The sequence below is a fragment of the Dipodomys ordii genome, unplaced genomic scaffold (genome assembly GCF_000151885.1).
Source record: "Dipodomys ordii isolate 6190 unplaced genomic scaffold, Dord_2.0 Scaffold50, whole genome shotgun sequence".
In the NCBI taxonomy this organism is placed as follows: Eukaryota; Metazoa; Chordata; class Mammalia; order Rodentia; family Heteromyidae; genus Dipodomys; species Dipodomys ordii.
Genome location: NW_012267266.1, coordinates 5,095,540 through 5,110,402, shown reverse-complemented (window position 1 = coordinate 5,110,402; position 14,863 = coordinate 5,095,540). Strand labels below are relative to the sequence as shown.

Sequence of the window (14,863 nt, the reverse complement as noted above, 5' to 3'; positions counted from 1 at the left end):
AACGCAGGTACTGGGTGAGGTCGGTGTGAGGTAGAGGTAAGGCCAGCTTCGGCAAAAGGTTTGGGAGACCCTACATAGAATTATAATCCTAAATTGGAGGTTAAAGTAGTATCCCAAGACCTATTGGCAAAAGTGCTAGACCTTATCTGAAAGATTGAGCAAAAAAGGGCTGGAGGTATGGCTCAAGTGATAGAAAGCATCAAAGCCCTGAAACTCTAGTAATGTCCCCTCTCTCTTAGTCCAAAAATAAGTATAGTTATATATAGGAAATTACTGTGTGCTATGTACTGTACTTAAAATCCCACTTGGAATGAGTTCATATAATACGGTGGGAGCATTTCAAATGTAGTAGTGGCAGTTAAAACAAGCATAAGGCAAGAAAGAAGTATGACTGAGTCATAGAGCATCTGTCTAGCACATATAAGACTCTGGGTTCAAAATGTAGCACCACAAAACAACAAAAACCTATGGCATATGTATTTCACCCGTCTTCCCCCTTTTTCTGGCAAATGCATCTTTTAAATCACTAGTATACCAGGATAGGGAGGGAGATGAAATGTCCAGGTAGAAAGGAAAAAGGCCAACCCAGGTACCAATGGCTCATGCCAGTAATCCTAGCTACTTAGGAGGTTGAGATCCGAGGTTTGCGGTTCAAAGCTAGCTGGGGCTAGAAAGTCTGTAAAACTCTTATTTCCAGTTCATCACAGAGAAAACCTGAAGTGGCACTGTGGCTCAGGTGGTAGAGTGCTAGGCTTGCACAAAAGGAGCTAAGGGACAGCACTTAGGCCCCAAAGAAAAGGCCTGTAAATATAAATTTCATACTGTTCACAGTTTGACTAGCATTCACAAAAGAACCAGGTAAAGATATTATGTAAATTTCAATGTGTAAGCTGGGCACCGGTGGCTCACACCTGTAATCCTAGAGGCTGAGATCTGAGGATCACGGTTCAAAGCCAGCCAGGGCAGAAAAGTCCGTGAGACTCTTATCTCCAGTAAATCACTAGAAAACCGGAAGTGGGGCTGTGGCTCAAGCAGTAGAGCTTTTGCCTTGAGCTGAAGAGTGCAGGGATAGTGGCCAAGCTCAGAGTTCAAGACCCACGACTGGAAAAAAAGAAAAAATTACAATGTGTAAAGCCAGGTGCCCAGTGGCTCACACCTGTAATCCTAGCTACTCAGGAGGTTGAGATCTGAGGATCACAGTTCAAAGCTAGTCTGGGCAGGAAAGTCCATGAGACTCATCTCCAATAAATCACTCAGAAAACCGGAAATGGTTCTGTGACTCAAGTGGTAGAATGCTAAGCTCTGAGGTGAAGAGTTGAGGGACAGTGCCCAGGCCCAGAGTTCAAGCCCAATGACCAAATAAATAAATAAATAAATAAAATTTACAATGTGTATAAGCATCATAATTCCAGAGTTATTTAAAATCTACTCCTGGTCAAAGGTTGTGAATGTAAATGGGCCTATAAAACACCAAATTTTTCATCACACAAAGAAGAGATCCAGGGAATGCTTCTATTCTTAAAGTAGCAAATCTGAATAGATGAAATATGGATCAAATGAGAAATTCTTCATATGAATTAGAGAAATTTGTGTGACTATCAAGCCATTTTCTTTTTAAATGCCTGCGCCTGTTTTCTAGGATGATTTAAAGGTAAACATTATTACAGTGTTTAATCTAGAGAAACAGCTACCAAGAAATTTCTTAGCCTAAGAACTGAGCTGAAATCAGTGTGCCATCGGTTTGTTGTAAGCAAAAGACTTAGAGTTTAAGCATATAAGCAAAAGTGAAAGACCATCCAAATTACTTTCCATTCGTGTGTGTGTGTGTGTGTGTGTGTGTGTGTGTGTGTTTAATGGTAACTTTGGTAGAGAAACGTGATCTGTTTATACACAGGGTTTCATTCAGTCATGCAGGTGTCAAGGCTCATGGCCAGTAGTGCTTATGAAATAACAATTAAATCTCAAGGTTTTATTAAACCATTTTCCTTCCTGAGGAAAGGGTTTCAGTCAATACTTGTTTGGTTAACAGAAAGACAAATTTTCAATCGTTTTAAAAATTTTTTTAAATTGTTATTGTAAAGGTGATATACAGAGTGGTTACAGTTTCATAAGTCAGGTAATAAGTACTTTTTTTGGGGGGGGGGCCCCATTCGTTTGGCCCGAACTCTAGGCTTGGGCACTGTCCCTCAGCTCTTCAGCTCAAGGCTAGCGTTCTACCACTTGAGCCACAGTGCCACTTCCGGCTTTTTTCTTTTTGCTTATATGGTGCTAAGGAATCGAACTCAGGGCCTCAGACATGCAAGGCTAGTGCTCTACCACTGAGCCACCTTTCCAGCCCATAAGTACTTTTCTTTTGGGATAGTGTCATCCCTTCCTTTGACAACTCCCAGATAAAACTTTAATCCTGGAAGCAGTCTCTTTAGCAAATGTGAAATGGAGGAGATTCCTGACCTTCCTTTTTTGTCTGTTTCTTTTTCTTTTTTTTTGGGGGGGGGGCAAGTCCTAGGGCTTGCACTGGACACTGTCTCTGAGCTTCTTTTTGTTCCATAATAGAGCTCTACTACTTGAGCCATATTGTCACTTCTGGCTTTTTCTGAGTAGTTTATTGGAAATAAGAGTTTCACAGACTTTTCTGTGGGGCTAGCTTCGAACAGCAATCTTCAGATCTCAACCCTCCTGAATAGCTAGGATTATAGGCATGAGCCACCAGTGCTGGGCTTGTTTGTTTGTTTCTTTTTATTTTATTTATTTATTTATTTATTTTTTAGTCCGGTCAGTCGGTCAGTCGTGGGACCTGAACTCTGGGCCTGGGCGCTGTCCCTCAGCTCTTCAGCTCAAGACTAGTGCTCTACCACTTGAGCCATAGTGCCACTTCCAGTTTTTTTCTTCTTGCTTATGTAATGCTGGGGAATCGAACCCAGGGCCTCAGGCATGCAAGGCAAGCAGGGCCTCAGACATGCAAGGCAAGCGCTCTACCACTGAGCCACCTTCCCAGCCCTATTTATTTATTTATTTATCTATCTATTTATTTTTGGTGCTGGTACTAGTGCTTGAATTCAGGGCCTGGGTGCTGTCCCTGAAGTGGTATTCTACCACTTGAGCCACAGCCTCACCTCTGGCCTTTTGGTGGTTAATTGGAGATCAGAGTCTCACAGACTTTCCTGTCCGGGCTGGTTTCAAACCTCAATCCTCAGATCTCAGCCTTCTGAGTAGCTAGGATTACAGGCATGAACCATTGAATTCCTTGCTTTTTATCTTTCTTGCCACTCTCAGGGAAATTTACATTTGTAACAAATTAAAATATAACTTTGTAGTGTTTAGTATATTCATGTTATGAAACTCACCATTGTCAAGCTCCAGAAATTTTCTTTACGTTTGGTGCCAAAATCCGGGAATTCAAAATAGTTCCTTATACTCACCCCCAAAGAAAATTTTATATCCACTAATCAATGAGGGAATAATGTTTATTTCTATTGTTTGACCTCAGGGCCTAGGTACTGTCCCTTAGCTTTGTGTTCAAGTCTAGCTCTGTACCACTTGAGCCATAACTCCATTTAGGAATCTGAAGGGGCTGGCTTTGAACCATGCTTCACAGATTCACATATCTCAGCCTCCTTGAATAACGAGGATTACAACCATGAGCCATCCTCTACTACTTAGAATTCTTTTCTTTTGGTGACAGTCCTGGGGTTTGAACTCAGGGCCTAGGTGCTATCCTTAGCTTTTTTCTTTTTTTTCTCAAGGGCTCTACCACTTGAACCACAGCTCCACTTTTTGCTTTTTTGGTGGCTAATAGGACAAATAAGTCTCACAGACTTTCCTGCCTGAGCTGGCTTGAGCTTTAATCCTCAGGTCTCAGCCTCTTGAGTAGCTAGAATTACACAAGGGAGCCTACTGGTTCCTGGCTTTAAAGTTTATTTTTTAATATAATGTGGTTTGCAAGTCTAATGCTAGGATATGAGTTTTATTCAACTGAATCAGTTCTAGGAGTGTCTAGCTACTTATGAATGTTTCTGTCTACATGTATGGTACATAGTAGATATGAAAGTATCCCACACACACCAGGAAAAAATAAAAGTTTTAGTGTTTTCATTCTCCAGTTATGTGAAGTGGTTTTTTTTTGTTGTTGTTGTTGTTTTGGGTCCGGTCATGGGGCCTGAACTCTGGGGCTGGGCTCTGTCCCTCAGCTCTTCAGCTCAAGGCTAGCACTCTACCACTTGAGCCACAACACCACTTCCAGCTTTGTTCTTTTTTGCTTATGTAGTGCTTAGGAATCGAAACCCAGGGCCTCAAGCATGCAAGGCAAGCGCTCTACCACTGAGCCACCTTCCCAGCCCCATGTGAAATGTTTTTGTTTGGTAAATATTTCAGCATGTACCTTTTTCTTTTTGGAGCCTTGTTAGAGCCTAATTATAACAAAAGGTCTAAGTAAATTTAGGTATAATGTTAATTGAAACAGCTGTTCAGCTTTTAGGTTGACTTGAACCCATAAGTAAATGGCCAATTTTCAAAAGGATTCATCTTAAAGAATTTCAGAATAATAAAGAAAATACTTTGCTATAACTTACAATGGGCTCGTCATAGGAGTTAAGTCACTCCAGTTGGGCTATTTGCAATATCTTAAGTAAATAAAAAACTTACAGTCATTTGAGGTTGATTGATGTTATAGGGGTCAAAGTAAGAGTTTGTTCACTAACACTTTTCCCTAGTTTCTTAGTGAAGTTTCTCTCCTTCCAAATACTGTAGATATATATTAAGAAGCTTATATAGCTTCCTAGCAATGCCAACCAGCTGGGTAAGAACAAAGGGACTGGTAGGTTGACAGACATTCTGCTTTCTCTGGCTCACCTTGCTTAAGCAAAGATGCCTTCTATGGTCCTTGGCATGTTTCTTTTTCATCATTGCTGGAAATCTAGTGATAAGATTGGTAGAATTTTAGAAGTTAATTGACTCAACATTCTACTAGAAATATTGATCTAGTTCTAGTCATAGCTAGGACAAAACAAGCCATCAATGGGCTGGGAAGGTGGCTCAGTGGTAGAGCGCTTGCCTTGCATGCATGAGGCCCTGGGTTCGATTCCCTAGCACCACATAATAGAAAAAGCCGGAAGAGGCGCTGTGGCTCAAGTGGTAGTGCGCTATCCTTGAGCTGAAGAGCTGAGGGACAGCGCCCAGGCCCAGAGTTCAGGCCTCACAACCGGACCCAAAAAAAAAAACAAAAACAAAACAAGCCATCATTAATTAGATTGTGGTGAAAGCCAGCCATACTAATGCAGGCTAATTTTCCTTTCAGAATTCAAGAAATTCTATTCTGGCCTCTTCTGGATTTGGAGCATCTCTTCCGAGTTTGTCACAACCATTGACTTTTGGAAGTGGAAGGAGTCAGTCTAATGGAGTTATAGCCACAGAGAATAAACCCTTGGGCTTTTCTTTTGGCTGTAGCTCTTCTGTACCAGAGTCTCAGAAAGACTCTGATCTCTCCAAAAACTTGTTTTTTCAATGTATGTCCCAAACTTTACCCACCAGTAACTACTTCACTACGGTTTCAGAGAGTATGGCTGATGATTCCTCTAGCCGGGATTCATTCAAACAAAGCCTTGAAAGCTTGAGCTCAGGCCTGTGTAAAGGTAGATCTGCTGTTGGAGCAGACACTAAGGCAGGCTGTAAAGCTGGCAGCTCTGTAGACCGAAAAGTGCCTGCAGAGTCCATGCCCACTCTCACTCCAGCCTTCCCACGGAGTCTCCAAACCACCCGCACCCCAGAAAATCATGAAAATCTATTTTTACAGCCACCCAAACTGTCCCGAGAAGAACCTTCTAATCCTTTCCTGGCATTTGTGGAAAAAGTTGAACATAGCCCTTTTAGCAGCTTTGCGTCTCAGGCATCAGGGAGTTCTTCTGCTACCACTGTCACCTCCAAGGCACCACCCAGCTGGCCAGAGTCTCATTCCTCTGCAGATTCCACATCTTTAACAAAGAAGAAAACTCTCTTCATTACAACTGACTCCTCCAAGTTGGTATCTGGTGTTCTGGGCTCAGCAATTACCACTGGGGGTCCAAGCCTCTCTGTCATGGGGAATGGCCGCTCCAGTTCACCCACCAGCAACCTCACCCAGCCCATTGAGATGCCTACTCTCTCCTCCAGCCCCACAGAAGAGAGGCCAACTGTGGGGCCTGGGCAGCAGGACAATCCCCTCCTCAAAACCTTTAGTACCATCTTTGGCAGGCACTCCGGCGGCTTTCTGTCCTCCCCAGCAGATTTTTCACAGGAGAACAAAGCTCCTTTTGAAGCTGTGAAAAGGTTCTCACTGGATGAGCGAAGCTTGGCTTGTAGACAGGACTCGGACTCCAGCACCAACAGTGACCTGTCAGATTTGAGTGACTCAGAGGAACAGATTCAGGCCAAAACTGGCCTAAAGGGGATTCCAGAGCACCTGATGGGAAAGTTGGGCCCCAATGGGGAGCGCAGTGCTGAGCTGTTGCTGGGCAAGGGCAAAGGGAAGCAGGCTCCGAAGGGCCGTCCTCGGACTGCTCCCTTAAAAGGTGATCCTGTTGGTATTATACATGGCTTTGCTCTGTCAGTGTCCGCCAGTGTTTATAGCAGGGGCCCTCACTTTGATAGAAAATTCTATAATTTCATAGAATTAAAGCCAAAAGAACCTGCAGAGGCCCCTCATCAGACCTCATTCAGGACAGGGTTGTATCTATACCAGTATAATAACAGGGTTATCTGTCCACACAAGAAGATTCTTGATCTTCATCAGTTATTTTTAGTTTGGAATTATGTCCTTGTATTTTTTATCTTCTTTAGCCTCTCTCTTTCCTTCCTTCCCTTCCTTCTTTCTTTCTTTCTTTCTTTCTTTCTTTCTTTCTTTCTTTCTTTCTTTCCTGGGTCTTGAACTCTGGGCACTGTCCCTGAGCCTCTTTGTGCTCAAGGCTAGTGCACTACCACTTGAGCCACAGTGCCACTTCCAGCTTTTTCTGTGATTAATTGATTAATTGGAGATAAGAGTCTCATGAAGGGGCTGGGAAGGTGGCTCAGTGGTAGAGTGCTTGCCTTGCATGCTTGAGGCCCTGGGTTCGATTCCTCAGCACCACATAAGCAAAAAGAAAAAAGCCAGAAGTGGTGCTGTGGCTCAAGTGGTAGAGTGCTAGCTTTGAGCTGAAGAGCTGAGTGACAGCGCCCAGGCCCAGAGTTCAGGCCCCATGACTGGACCCCAAAAAAAAAAAGAGTCTCATGAATACACTCTCTCTTTCTCTCTCTCTCTCTCTCTCCCTCCCTCCCTCCTCCCTCTCCCCTCTTTCCCCCCACCTCTATCCTCACCCCTTCTCTCATTCTCCTGGTACTGGGGCCTGGACTTAGGGCTTCATGCTCTTACTTGTTTTTCATTCATGGCTGGCACTCTACTGTTTGAGCCATTGCCTCCAGTACCAGTTTTTTGCTGGTTAATTGGAGTTAAGGATTTATCTGCCCTGATTGATTTCAGACTATGATCCTCAGATCTCAGCCTCTTTAGTAGTTAGGATTATAGGCATGAGCCAACAGCACCCAGCTACTTTAGCTCATCTTTAAATTTACTTCTGGGAGTTACTAAGAACTGGGCTGATGACATGTTTGTAATCCCAGCAATTAAGAGACTGAAATAGGAAGATCATGAATTCAAGGTCAGCAATGACTACATAAAGCAAATTTAAGGCCCCTCTGGGCTATATAGCAAGCCCCTGTTTCTAAAAGATGTTCATTCCCACATAGAAATACTTTGTAGACTTGAATCCTCTCAATTTGCTCTTCTTCAACGCATACATAAGAATTTTAACACCTACCAAAATCCATTTATTTTTGATAGTAGGTTATGTTCCAGAAGTGGGTAAAACAAAGTCTAGTGGCAAAAGTAGCTGTTTCAGTGAAGAATTGATATCCTTTGGGAGCCCAAGAGGCCTTGATTAAGAAATAGTGATATCCTGAAGGACTAGATGCAGATGATGGCCACCTTCCCCTGCTTGAATTTTTCACGCTTACGTGATTTTCACAGGTTCTTTGTTTACAGTTGAATGCTTTCTGTTCCCTTCACTTTTTTTGGGTACAAAGAGTAGTTCATGTCTAAATCATGAAAGCTTTTTCTTCTCTCCTTCATTACAGTTGGCCAATCAGTGCTGAAAGATGTAAGCAAAGTGAAGAAGCTGAAGCAGTCTGGAGAGCCCTTCCTTCAAGATGGATCATGCATCAATGTGGCACCTCATCTGCACAAATGTCGGGAGTGCCGCCTGGAGCGGTATCGGAAGTTTAAGGAACAAGAACAAGATGATTCTACTGTAGCCTGCCGCTTCTTTCACTTTCGGAGGTGCCCAAATTTCTTTCTTCTGCCCTCATTCCCAGTATTCATGATTGAAAGTACTCACTCTTTCTTTGGGTTTATAAACGTGTTTTCTTCCTTGCTTTCATTACCATTTTGCTTTCAGGGTCTGTACAGAGGCTCTGTCATATTACTCACTAAGTTGGAATGAATTGAAGTTGATCAAAGTTAGTTTTAGCTGTAGCTCTGTGCTTTTCCCTGAGTTCCTATGTTGGGTTTCATTAAAAACCAATGGTATAGCAGAATTCCTTTTGTTTTTGTTGTTGTTCGTGGGGCTTGAACTCTGGGCTTAGGTGCTGTCCCTCCACTCTTTAGCTCAAGGCAAGTACTCTACCGCTTGAGCCACAGTGCCACAGCGCCACTTCTGGTTTTCTAGTGGTTTATTGGAGATAAAGAGTGTCATGGATTTTCCTGCCCACGCTGGTTTTGAACCATGATCCTCAGATCTCAGCCTCCTGAGTAGCTAGGATTACAGGTGTGAGCCACTGATGCCCGGCTAGAACTCCTTTTTTTTTTTCGTTTTGGTGCCCATCCTAGCGCTTGAATGCATGGCCTGCCATCCTCAAATCTCAGCCTCCTGAATGCTGATTTTGGGGGAAATAAAATAATGTGTGCTGTAGAGGCATGACTCAAGTGGTAGAGCACCAGCCATGAATGAAAAAGCTAAGTGGGAATATGAGGCCCTGAATTCAAGCCCCAGAATCAACACACATATGTGCCCACACTCATACAATAGAAAGGAAGGGACAAAGGGAAGGAAGGAAGAAGGGGGATAGAGAGAGAATAAAAAACAATATCAAAAAGAGAACAGAGCTGGGTGCTGGTAGCTCACTCTGTAATCCTAGCTACTCAGGAGGCTGAGATCTAAGGATCACGGTTCAAAGCCAGCCTGGGCAGAAAAGTCCATGAGGCTCTGTTTCTCCAATAAACACCAGAAAACTGGAAGTGATGCTGTGGCTCAAATAGTAGAGCACTAGCTTTGAGCTGAAGAGCTGAGGAACAGCACCAGAGTTCAAGCCCTATGACCAACAAAAAAATCTTAGAGAGAACAGAATTAGTAACAAGATGTCTTTGGAGTGGGGAAAAGAAATAAGACATATGTAAAGATATTGGCCTTCACTGGGACCTTATCAATGTAGCAGATTAGATGGGAAATGAGCCCATTGGCAGGAATGTGTGGCAGTGTGGTAATGTGAGCTTCTACTTTTACCTCCTACACACTCAATGAAATAGGAAATAAATTCTTTCTAGGGAAGATTATATTGGAAGTGTGGAAAGAAGCAAGACATGAAACTGCCATCTGAGAGAGGGAGTATACTAGGAAACTATATCATGACTACTAGACAATTTTTTTTGTGCATGTGCATCATCAGTACTGGTGATTAAGGGCCTTGAGCTCTTAGCTTTTTTCACTCATGGCTGGTGCTCTACTGATTGAGCCATCCTTCTACTTCCAGATTTATGCTAGTTAATTGGATAAGAGTGTAGAGAACTTGGGGCTCAGAAAGTGGCTCAGTGGTAGAGTGCTTGCCTCTCATGCTTGAGGCCTGAGGCTGTGGCTTCTATTCCTTAGCACCACATAAGCAGGAAAAAAAAGCTGGAAGTGGTGCTGTGGCTCAAGTGGTAGAGCACAAGCCTTGAGGTGAAGAGGTGAGGGACAGAGCCCAGGCCCAGAGTTCAGGCCTACGACCAGAACCCCCCGCCCTCCCCCAAAAGAAAAAAAGAAGCAGTAAAGGCCAGAAGTGGTGCTGGGCTCAAGTGATAAAGCACTCTCCTTGAGCTGAAGAGCTCAGGGACAGTGCCCAGGCCCAGAGTTTAAGCCCCACGACCGTAAAAAATAAATAAGAGTCTAGAAAACTTTCTACCCAAGCTGGCTTTGAGCTTGGGTCTTCAGATCTTAGCCTCCTCAGTAACTAGACTTACAAGTGTAAGCTACTGGTTCCCAAGTCTACTAGATAATATATTAGGGCCCACCAATGATAGAAAAGTATGACATCGGGCTGGAAATGTGGCTTAGTGGTAGAGTGCTTGCCTGCATGAAGCCCTAGGTTCAATTCCTCAGTACCTCATAAACAGAAAAGGCCACAAGTGCCACTGTGTCTCCAGTGGTAGAGTGCTAGCCTTGAGCAAAGGAAGCTCAGGGACAGTGCCCAGAACCTGAGTTCAAGCCCCAGGACTGACAAAAAAAAAAAAAAGAAAGAAAGAATGATGTTCAGGGTGACTTTTTTTCTAGTCACATTCTTTTTCTTTTTCTCTTTCTTTTTTGGTCGGTCGTGGGGTTTGAACTCTGGGCCTGGGCGCTGTCCCTCAGCTCTTCAGCTCAAGGCCAGTGCTCTGCCACTTGAGCTACAGCCCCACTTCTGGTTTTCTGAGTGGTTTATTGGAGCTGAGAGTCTCATGGACTTTCCTACCCCAGCTGGCTTTGAACTGTGATCTTCAGCTCTCAGCCTCCTGAGTAGCTAGGATTATAGGCGTGAGCCACCAGTGTCTGGCTCTAGTCACATTCTTTGGCTGAGCATAGGTATAGAACAGGTAAATGGAGAAACTGATAACTCTGGTAACAGCTTTTTAAAGAATTGGGACTTACTATGTTTTAAGTAGGATACATACAGTTGGACCCCCATATCTGCTATTTCCACATCCACAGATTTCACCAACCATAGATTGAAAGTATATTTAGACTTAAAATGGACTGATCACTCAGATATTTTTGTCATTATTTCTTTAAAAATACAGTATAACAGTTGTTTACTTAGCATTCACATTGTGTCAGGTGTTATACATAACCTCAAGATGACTTAGAATATATGTTAGGATGTCCATCTCTCTCTCTCTCTCTATATATATATATATATGTATTTGTATATAACATAAAAGTACTGTATCATTTTATGAGGGTCTTCAGTAACCACAGGTTTGGGTAGCTGGGGCTGGGAAGTGCAGCCTAATACCATTCCCCATCATATCCCAAGAGACAACTGTATTTGACTTATCTATTTTCCTATCTCAGGTTGATCTTCACCCGAAAAGGGGTACTTCGTGTAGAGGGGTTTCTAAGCCCTCAGCAAAGTGACCCTGATGCTATGAACCTGTGGATTCCCTCTTCTTCCCTAGCAGAAGGGATAGACCTAGAAACCTCAAAATACATCCTTGCCAATGTTGGGGACCAGTTCTGTCAGCTTGTGATGTCCGAGAAGGAGGCCATGATGATGGTAGAACCACATCGTAAGACACCCTGTTTATCTTCCAGACATTTCTAGTTGGACATTGCTATTTTCTTTCATTTAAAGGGGGATTGGTATGAGTGGAGGTTAGCATTTTCTATGTAAGTTAAGATCCATCAACTTATTTTTGTAGCAGCCTATAATTAATGTCTTAACTGTATTCACCAGACCTCATTGTTTCAGTCTTTGACAATTAACAAGCCAAAAACTCTGTTTCTGCTTCCACTTCATTTTTGTCACATTCCAATAAGATATATTTAAATCCTGGGCTGGGAAGGTGGCTCAGTGGTAGAGCGCTTGCCTTGCCTGCATGAGGCCCTGGATTTGATTCCTCAGCACCACATAAGCAGAAAAAGCTGGAAGTGGCGCTATGATTCAAGTGGTAGAGCTCTAGCCTTGAGCTGAAGAACTGAGGGATGGCACCCAGGCCCCGAGTTCAGGCCCCATGACCGACAAAAAAAAAAAAGATATATTTAGATTCCCATTTGGGTTTGATTCACCTTGAATAGTTTATTTTGAACAAATTCCTATTAGTAAACAATATACTATAGTTTGTTAATAGATGTGGTGCTACTTTAGTGCCACGTTTCTCCTATACAACCCACTTTATTACAGATATATTATTCTAAGTCTATGAGATACTGTACTCTACTTTTAGATCAGGGAAAATCATACTTTGAAATTGTGCCCTAAATTTACAAAAAAAGAACCTTCTTATTTCAAGCTCTCCACAATTGAAAATTTTATGTTATAGTTTGTTTGCTTTTGAGACCAAGTATGGCTATGTATATAGTCCAGGCTTGCTTTGAATTGATGATCCTTCTGCCTCTCTCTAGCCCTAGTACTTTACAGTTATCTTAAGTGACAAAGTGAAGGAATAATTTCCTATAGACCTTAGGTTATCTTATCTGAAGCTTTCAAAATGCTATAAATTCCTTGCATTTTGTAACTATTATGATAGAAACAAACTTTGTGAAGCTTTCAATTTTATTGCTAGACAAAATGGGTGGTGGGTCAGTAGATCTGGGGTCTTTTGTTATATAGTCAACACCTCTTCTTCGTCCACCAGAGAAAGTGGCATGGAAGCGAGCTGTGCGAGGTGTTCGGGAAATGTGTGATGTATGTGAAACAACTCTCTTCAATATCCACTGGGTTTGCCGCAAATGTGGATTTGGAGTCTGCCTTGACTGTTACAGGCTCAGGAAAAGCCGTCCACGCAGTGGTAAGGAATTATATTGTCCAGTACAACTCTAGAGGTAACCTGAAGGTGTGTGTTGAGAGTTGGAAACTGAAACTGAGCATTCATGCTTATAATTCTAGCTATTCAAGAGGCTAACATCCAGAGGATAGTGGTTTGAAGACATCCTTAGAAGAAAAATAAGACTTTTTTTGTTCGTTCATTTTTATTGTTTTGGGTTTTTTTCTTAACCTAAGATCTAATTTATTTATTTTTAAATTCTTATTGTTGATAAAAGTGATGTACAAAGGGGCTACAGTTACATAAGTCAGGTAAAGAGAATATTATTTTTTGGACAGTCACCTCTTCCTTGCTCTTCCCAGCTTTTCCCTCCCATCCCCACCCACAAATTGTATAGTTCATTTTCAATGTAATGTCTAGTGATTACCACTGCTGCATTTGTTCACCTTTCATCCCTACATTTCTGTGTTCCCCTTACCCTCCCAAAGACAGATAAACAAGACAAAAAGAAAACAAAAATGGCAACAAAGAAAAACCTCATTTCCATTTTCTGGGTTAAAAATAAGACCTACCTAGAATAACTTGCAAAAACTCAGGCTGAGAACTAGAATAATATGTCATTTGCAGGGAAATGGATGGACCTAGAACAAATCATAAGCCAAACTCAGAGAGACAAATAGCCCATGTTTTCTCTCATATGTGCAAACTAGACCTATTTTAGGTCTAGTATGTATTTTACATGGGGACATGATAAATTACACAGGATTCTAGGCATTTACACATGAGAGGATACTCTTAGGAGAGGAACACAAGGATAGTGCCCAAGCCCTGAGTTCAAGCATCAGGACATACACACACACTAATAATAATAATAATAGCTCTTAGGAGAGAAACACAAGGATAGTGCCCAAGCCCTGAGTTCAAGCGTCAGGACATACACATGCACTAATAATAATAATAGTGAAATGACTAAAGAAAATAAAATAACCTTTTTTTGTATGTATGCTGGTACTGGAGTTTGAATTCAAGTCCCCACACTGTCACTTGGCTTTTTTGCTCAAGGCTAGAGCTCTATCTCGTGAGCCATAGCTCCTGGCTTATTGCTGGTTAACTGGAGATAAGCGTCTCTCTGATTAATTTGCATGGAGTGGCTTTGTACCTTGACCCTCAGATGTCAGCCTCCTAAGTAGTAGGATTATAGGTGTGAGCCACCAACACCCAGCAAAATAACCTTTTGACCAATTTTGAAACTGTACTTCAAAGTAAATGTACCCTTTTATAGTTTCACCAGTAATATATTCAGATTCCTTTTTTTTTTACATTATTGCCAAAACTAGTTGTTTTTTATAGTACAGCCTTGATAGTGTCTATAAAATAGTATTTGATTCTGTGGTTTTGATTTGATTAGTGATGTTGAATATCATTTCAGTTTGTCATCTGGTTACTTTCTTTGGAGACGTATATTCAAATTATTTCCTTTGGTTCTTAGTTTCTTTTCTTTTGTGTGTGTGTCAGTAATGGGGCTTGAACTCAGGGTTTCTCACTCTCACTTGGCTTTTTTTGCTCAAGGCGAGAGCTCTACCCCTTGAGCCATAGCTCCACTTCCAGCTTTTTGTAGAGTAATTGGTGATAAGAGTCGATTAAATTTTTCTGCTCGTAATGGCTTCAAACTGTAATCTCAGATCTCAGCATCTGGAATAGCTAAGATTACAGGCTTGAGCCACATGCATCTAGCTTGGTTCTTAGTTCCTTGTATGCTAAAAGTCCTTAGCCCTTGATCTCATTCTTCTCTTGGAGTCCAGTGTAACCATTATAAAAATATTTTGGCGGGGCCTGGGAAGGTGGCTTAGTGGTAGAGTGCTTGCCTTGCATGCATGAGGGCCTGGATTTGATTCCTCAGCACCACATAAGCAGAAAAAGTCTGAAGTGGTGCTGTGGCTCAAGTGGTAGAGTGCTAGCCTTGAGCTGAAGAGCTGAAAGACAGTGTCCAGGCCCAGAGTTCAAGTCCCATGACCAGAAAGTATACATATGTTTTGGATTGGTTGGTTTTTGTTTTGTTTTTTGTTTTTTTTGGGTCTGGTCGTGGGG

At 42.2% G+C, this 14,863-nt stretch overlaps 1 protein-coding gene across 1 annotated transcript in view; it reads left to right on the top strand.

The window, feature by feature from the left end:
• The window catches only part of Kdm3b (lysine (K)-specific demethylase 3B), an 80,844-nt gene that overhangs the window by 38,718 nt on the left and 27,263 nt on the right, over positions 1 to 14,863 (top strand). Inside the window, exons 8-11 of the mRNA XM_013020310.1 lie at positions 5,294 to 6,542; positions 8,140 to 8,341; positions 11,364 to 11,578; positions 12,647 to 12,799. Coding sequence (XP_012875764.1) covers positions 5,294 to 6,542; positions 8,140 to 8,341; positions 11,364 to 11,578; positions 12,647 to 12,799 — 1,819 coding nt within the window. The remainder of the gene's footprint in view (positions 1 to 5,293; positions 6,543 to 8,139; positions 8,342 to 11,363; positions 11,579 to 12,646; positions 12,800 to 14,863) is intronic.